The following is a 7,630-nucleotide window of genomic DNA, read 5'->3' as shown; positions in this document are numbered from 1 at the left end:
CTATGCTCTGTTGTATCTCCTCTAACTCTTGTTTGATTTTCCGTTTATTTAGCTCGGGCTCTTGATAACTGTTCTTTGCCCAGCTCTTTAAGGCCTGCCTTACTCGTTTAAGTTTTGTCTCCCATATATAGCTCGGAGATCCCTCTACATGATGGAGCCACGTTGCCTGCACCACTTCTTTCGCAGCTAGTATCCGGTTCCATATTGAGCTATATTTGAATGGTATGGGCCCTAGCGGGCAATGACTTTGGAGAGTTAGAGTTATCGGATAGTGATCAAAGACCGACCCATTGAGGATATTTGAGTAGCCTGTTGAAAAGGAGGAAAGGAATGTTATACTAATAAGAAATCTATCCAGCCGTTCCATGATGTTGCTGGCTCCAAGTCTTCGGTTACTCCAGGTATACTTACGATTTTTGGGTTTGACATCAACCAGATCATGATCCTGAATTATAGCCTCTAACCGATTTCTGGAAGGGTCAGGAGTAAAGTTACCTCCTCTTTTTTCATTGGCATGCAGCACTAGATTGAAGTCTCCTGCTACAATGAGATTGGTATTCTGGTCCAGATCTATGTTTGCTTTCAGGGTGTCCCAACATATCTCCTTTTCTCTATACTGATTTGGTGCATACACATTGTACACTGTCACTGATTGGCTTCCGGTTCTGCTGTCCAAAGCGGTTCGAATCCAATTTTGATGAACATTTGATGAGTTACACAACCATTTGTTGCTATCCCATAGTGTTGCTATACCTCCTGAGGCTCCTCTTGCCTCACTTATGATTCCACAAAAGTGTTTTTGCTGACTAATGACTCTGTTCATTTCACCTTGCTCTTGCTTTGTTTCTTGTATAAGTATGATTTTAGGTTTCTCACTGTGAATCAAATCCTTGAGGGCCACTAACTTGGAGGGGTGCCCTAATCCCCTGCTATTCCAAGATAGTATTTTCATCATAAGATACTTGATGTGTGGAGAGGTGCTCGCCTCTCATGTCCTTTGCTACTGTTCTCTTTTTCCATATGCCCAAGTATAAAATACTCTATTGGCGTTTGAGTGCCCAGTGCTATATCTTTTTGCGCACTTTCATCCCTTTGTTGTTTAGCTGATTTTCTTCCGGGTCCTGTCTTTTTTGGAACATCACTGGGCGCTCCATGGTCCTTTGAAGAGCTCTTGGTAATTCTCGAAACGGGAGGTTCAGGAGGGGGCTGCATGGAGGGTGGAATCGATTGTTGGGGAGGGTGTTGCATGGAGGAAGGAGTCGATATCTGAGGCGGGGGCTCAATGGAGGGTATGTCAGGTCCCGATTCAACCTCAGAAAGGATTGAAAAAGGATTGGAAGAGGGAGGAAGTGGTGGTTCGAGTATCAGGGAGGGAGATGAAGGAGGTTGCTGCTTGGAGGTTCCAGGGGCATTAGAATCCATTGGAGGTTTGAAGGAAGGAGATGTTTTTTTCTTTTTTACTGGTTCCCATTGGCCCTCTTGCTCATCATTGTCAACATTCACAATTTTTGTGCATCTATTTGCAAAGTGTCCGTACTCGTGACATACCTTGCATTTAAATGGTATCTGCTCGTAGTCCAGTTGCTGAATGTGGCTCCAATCATCCACTTTCAGCTTGATCGCCTCTGGCAGTCCTCGACCTAGATCGACTTCGACACATATCCGTGCACATGCCTGCATGTTGTATTTGGGTTCGCTGCGATCTATATATTTTCCCACCGCATTCCCTATAGCTTTGACTGATTCGTCCCCCCAGCAGTGAAGAGGAAGATGTGGCAACCTTACCCAAACTGGAACAACATTCGGAATGTCAAGTTCTAGGTCGAAATCCGGAGTCCATTTGTTGAGGTAGAGGCCCCTGGAGTCCATAAAATATGGTCCGTTCCTGAATATTAAATCTTTATTCTCCTTGGTCTCAAAATCAAATGTAAAATATCCTCTGCCACAGAATCTGATAGCTATTTTGCCTTGAATCTTGTCCGACCAGTTCCTTTCGACCCATCTTTGAACTGTTCTGGGCGACGACCAAAGCCCTGTAAACTGTCCAATTAATCCTTTCTCTGCTAGAGAGAGGGCTGCCATGCGTGGAGTAGCAGGCGGCAGTTGGACTTCCTGTAATACATCGAGCTTCTTCACAAACTTTGTTGCTGTTGGTTGAGGTCGCTGCGGGGGGAGAGATTTAACCAAGTTAGAGAAGGCTCTTTGCAGATCCAGATCCCCACAGGGTGGATCCAGAGGATCCATACTGAGACGCAGTCGCAAGCTCAGGGACGCGTTCTCAGGCTCGCGCGCAGTCGCAGGAGAAGGTTTCTTTTCTTGAGATAGCTTAATGTCAATTGTTAAGAGATTAATAAATTAAAAAATTAAGAAATTATAAATAAATCAAGGAACCAAAATATGAAATGAAAAAAAAATTAATGACCGAATAAATAAGTAGGCTTTTTTCGATTTAGAACAACTCTTTGAAATTTCGATGATAGAAATGATTTAGACCTTTTCCATCCAAATGCCATACTTCAATTTTTCTACATATTCTGCCAAAACATTATAAGTTTTATTTCGAATCATATAAATTTCAAAGAAACCTGACTCTTGGGAGGGTATATTGTCTCATACGTTTTATTTCAAATCATATAAATATAAATTCAAAGAAACCGGATTTTTGGGAGGGTATATTGTCTCATACGTTTTATTTCCGATCATATAAAATTTCAAAGAAACCATATGTTTTATCTCCAATCATATAAATTTCAAAGAAACCGGATTTTGCATTCTGGCCTAAAGTTTTGTGAAGTTTCCACCGACATCTTCTAAGTTATTTAGCGTACAAAAGTAGTTATAAAGGGATTTATTGTAATTTCAATTTCCGCGCAAATTTAGAGGGTCACGCCTATATCTTCTCTTTAATTAAAAGTGATTCCAATTTCTATACATCAGAAATACTTCGATTGTGATTGTTAGAGACCTAAGTTTTCTAACCGCATTTCTTTTCAAAAGTGAAAACTTACATAAACACAGTTCGGATACATTGAAGAATATAACTTACATTCTGTAAAAAACATTCAAATGCAATTTTAAAAATTTTGATAATTTTTAAATATTTTCATATTTACATAATTTTTTTATGTATTTTTAAGGGATAGTTTAATTGGTGAGGATAATAATATGGTTGTAAAATATTAGGTAAAATATGAAATTTAAGATTTAATTTTCTCGTAATTAATACGGAATTTATATGGTTCCTCTAAAAATTATAGTTATAATGGTTGAAATAAATTGCTATATATAAATATGAATCTATTCTAATTCTAATTTTTTTAAGAAAAATTAAAACGAAAATTATTTTAAAAAAATATATAAAATCTAACCTTAAAATAAAAACATAAATTAATAACAAAGGATCATTTTTAATGAAAGTATCTATAAACTAAATTTTCATATTATTATTTATTTACTAATAAAGTTATCAAGAAAATCTTAAATTTTGCACTTTTATGTTTTATTACAAATGTTTTTCTAATTTTAGAAATGGTTAGGGGATAGCTAAAAGATATAATAAAATATCAATAATGTATTTTAATTTTTAAGAAATTATTAATTTTAAATTAAAATAAAAACGTGTAGGTAACAAATTGTTATAAATTTTATTATAAAATAAATTTTAATTATGAATTACTATACAAATGAAATTTAATGATTATAATTTGACAACACATTTAAAAAAAATGAAAAAATAATTTAATTTAAATGTAGGATAATTAGAAGTAGTTAATTATTTAAAAACTAAAATTTTTGCTATAAAAGTAATCAAAGATAGTAAAAGAAAAAATATGTAGTGAATTTAATTTATTTTAAGTTAATTTAAAAATTTTATGGCTAAAATTTATTGTTGATAGGCACTCTAAAGCCCAGTATGGTAATGAGAGTGTGTGTTATGTAATATTATGTTATGTTTATTTTGTGAACATTAAAATAAAAATAAAAAATAAAAAAATTATAGATAAGTTTGAGTTATTCCATAGTATTTGTCTATGTTAGATTTATCTATGTAGATCTAGATTGAAGATGTATATATGTTGGTTATAATGCATTGATTAATATAAAAGTGAAAATAATTATTTCTAATTATTATTTAAGAATCTTGATAGATTTATTAAGCTACTAGTCTATTTTAGAATATGCCCTTTAATTTAATTATAAACCTTTATGGAATATGAGGGAATATTCATAGATCAAGGCTTAAGTTTTATCTTCAAGTTAGTTGTGTTCTTTTAATTAATTTATCTCAAATTAATTATTTAAAAAAATGTCATATCAAACGCATGTCATAAGAAGCATGTGCAATTCATAAGCAAGAGTATTAACTCATGATATTGTAGCAAGAGCTATTAACAAGTTAAGAATTTTCATGATAATATGAGGCTGAATTTTCATGATTAAAAATATTCATATATATTTTTTAATATATATGTTTAACTCACTTATTAACCTTTTTATAATTATTAATAATAACAATTTAAAATAAAATTATAATTTAATTAATTTTTTTTTTTTTAATCTTATAAATATGAAATATATCATACACTAAGTGTTTTAATAATTATTATTAACTATTTATTTTTATATTATTTGAAAAAAAAATTATTACTTAAATAATCTATTTTTAAATTTCCATCCTTAAAAAATAATTTGAAAATTAATTCACATATTCCCCAGAATTCACGAACTATTTCAAATAGCGAAAACAAAATTCCCTTCAAACTTCCTAAATGTGAAACTTCTTGAGTGTAACAAAAAACCTTTATGTTAGCATATAACTTAAACGCCATACAAATCAATTATTACAATTGATTTCTATTTAATTTCTTATTTAAAAATATCATAAAATATTACCAAAAAATAATTGGCTTTTTATTTTGTTAACGCAAAGAAATAATTAAATTATTTTCTTTAATAATAAGAAACGATAATCCAAAATATTATTAAAAGATATGAATAATGAACTGTAATCCCAGAGTGTCTTACGAGGAAATGGCATTCCACTCTGCTGCACCGAAAAGTCTTGGCCAATCACACCCTGCTCTTTCATAAGTTCATTGTCAACAGTAAAAATCATACGCGGCGAATTATATTTTTTATGTCTCCGTGTGGAATTGTAAAAAACGACTCTTAAAAAAAACTATGGCAGTGAAATGCAAACGACACTCGCGTCACCGTTGCGTGCAGCAACCGACTTCCTGGAAAAAGCTGAACTTTGAAATTTGTTTAAAAGAGAAAACGATGTGATTGACCGGCAAACCCGCTATACAAGAAATTCCACCACCACGCTGCATCGGAAAATTGCTATAAATACCTATCACCTATAGGCTATAACCATATACCACCCAGTTCGACTTTTGGAGCTCTCTACTGCCACGAAGAAGATGGCTCAACTTGCAGCGATGTCTTTCATTAGTAAGTTATTGCTGGTTCTGCTTGTTAGCTGCATTTATGCTGCAAATCCCTCCGCTGCCTCCTATTATAATTCCCCACCTCCGAAGCCTTACCTTTACAAATCACCTCCTCCTCCATCTCACATTCCATCTCCAGTCCATTATAAGCCGCCCCCTGCACCTACACCTCTCCCCAAACCACCAGTAGTGGAGAAACCACCGCCCGTGCACAGCAAACCTCCTCCTAAGGCGGTGCCAGTTTCTCCTCCATACAAGTACAAATCTCCACCGCCTCCCAAACCAACTCCTGCTCCATATGCCAAGCCTCCACCAGTTGAGAAGCCCCTTCCTCCTCCTTCACCACCAAAATCATGGCCAACTCCTCTTCCTCCCCACCATGAACACCACGAACACCATAAACCTTCTCCAGTGACCAAACCACCAAAAGCTGCTCCAACCCCACCAGAAAAACCATACGGATACAAATCTCCTCCTCCTCCGACGCACGTAGTAAGTCCTGCTCCCCCCAAACCAGTACCCACTTTACCCTCTCCCCATCCCAAACCACCCGTCTACCCTTCACCACCCACACACCACTACTCTTACAAGTCTCCTCCGCCGCCGCCATATTAGATTCTGCAAAGCAAATGGAGAGCACCATTGTTGGCTGATAAGGTACGCTATTCTTCTTTATAATTATTGTTTGAGTTATCTTTGATATTTCTTATACAACCTATTGCTTTCATGCCAATCTTAAGAAAGTTATATGTCAGTAAGCATTGCCAAACACAAACCTAAATTTTCCTCACTAATATTTGAGAACTTGTATAGTTTTACTCTTCTACGGTTGATTGTTGTTGGCATTATAACTATCGATTTTTTTGGTGTAGATCAACTGCATTGCAGTCTTTCGGATCATGTCGAGCTTATCATGTGTATGCTTGCTTGCAGGTTATTAGGAATATAGGGAGATATCATGGAGAAGATAGATATATTAATCATTAAGCTGCAGACTTTGATGAGCTGATTAGAGTACAGAGCCATATCTGCCATAAGTTCATCTTGTAATTTGTTTTCTAAATAATACCATTCAGCTACTTCTATAATAATAGAATATCCTGATTTCTAAGAAAATAGAATGCTTCTGTTGAATTGCCATGGATTGTCCTATTCTCGTCGTCTTGGACGAAAAGAAGGGAAAATTTTCTCTTAATCATCCACTGGAGCACTACATAAGAGATTAATAACAAATAAGACAAGTCGAAATGATAATTGCGTACGTGTTTCGTTCTCAATTCATATCAATATTTTGGCCTCGGCATCAAATAAGTATACGCCCATCGAGAGCATAATCAAATTTGAAATTTTAATGAATGCCCCGCCATGGAAATCATAATATCAGGGAATAATCTGAATAGTGCCGATAGTGTGCTCGACTGATGAAGATAAGACAGCTATATTAATATAGAATAAGATGAGCAAATTTTCATGGCAAAGGACTAATCGAACTAAGAAATTCAATTAAAACCACACTACACATTGATCCAATGTTAATAACTGTTTATGAGATTAAAGGCCTGCATCTTTAAACCTACCACAGTACCACCCATTCTCAAGAAAAGGGCAACGTCACCGGTGTTTCCATCCATTCTGACTCCATGGACTTACGGATGGTTATCGGAATTAGATGATCCCAACAAGCACCCAGCCATGATGTTTTTCGTTTCTACTTGTTTCCCTGTATATCTTATAAAAAAGAAGATAAACCTAATAGCAATACATGAAAGTTGTAATATATGAATTCATAAATCCCAGAAAGTAAACCTAATAACAATACATAAAAGTAGTAATATATGAATTCATAAATCCCAGAAAGGAAGCCCATTTTTAATGATAAATTATTTTGGAAATCCTCAAATAAAAAAAAAAAAAACTCTATTCATAAAAACTAACTTCAAATAATAAAGATTTATTATTATTATTCAAATAATAAAGATTTATTATTATTATTATGATTATTATTATTATTTTCAAATATATTATATTGAATAAAGATATTATGGATAAAATTATAGATTATTGAAACATTTAGCCAGTAAAATTTTAATAATGAATTATTATTGATTATATTAAAATGACTTTATTACCTTATCTACTTTACTTTAATAAATTTTTCTCTTTAACTTAACTTGGCTTAG

The 7,630-nt window shown here is 34.0% G+C and overlaps 1 protein-coding gene across 1 annotated transcript; it reads left to right on the top strand.

Moving 5' to 3' along the window:
* The first annotated feature begins 5,368 nt into the window (after nt 1–5,368).
* Nucleotides 5,369–6,584, top strand: LOC149147700 (uncharacterized). Its single transcript, XM_089441408.1, has 2 exons — nt 5,369–6,107; nt 6,384–6,584. Exon 1 carries the CDS (start codon nt 5,424–5,426, stop codon nt 6,063–6,065), a length of 642 nt encoding a protein of 213 aa, XP_089297534.1. The 5' UTR covers nt 5,369–5,423; the 3' UTR covers nt 6,066–6,107; nt 6,384–6,584.
* Nucleotides 6,585–7,630: the final 1,046 nt, after the last annotated feature.

This window comes from Pinus tabuliformis, chromosome 9 (genome assembly GCF_031772625.1).
Source record: "Pinus tabuliformis cultivar Carrire ecotype Pingquan chromosome 9, CPIR1, whole genome shotgun sequence".
Lineage (NCBI taxonomy): Eukaryota > Viridiplantae > Streptophyta > Pinopsida > Pinales > Pinaceae > Pinus > Pinus tabuliformis.
The sequence above is the reverse complement of the archived record's forward strand: the minus strand, read 5'-3'. Positions and strand labels throughout refer to the sequence as shown.

Bases quoted from the DNA above. Each gene is read 5' to 3' on its own strand.
- LOC149147700 (XM_089441408.1), top strand. From the start codon at position 5,424: ATGGCTCAACTTGCAGCGATGTCTTTCATTAGTAAGTTATTGCTGGTT.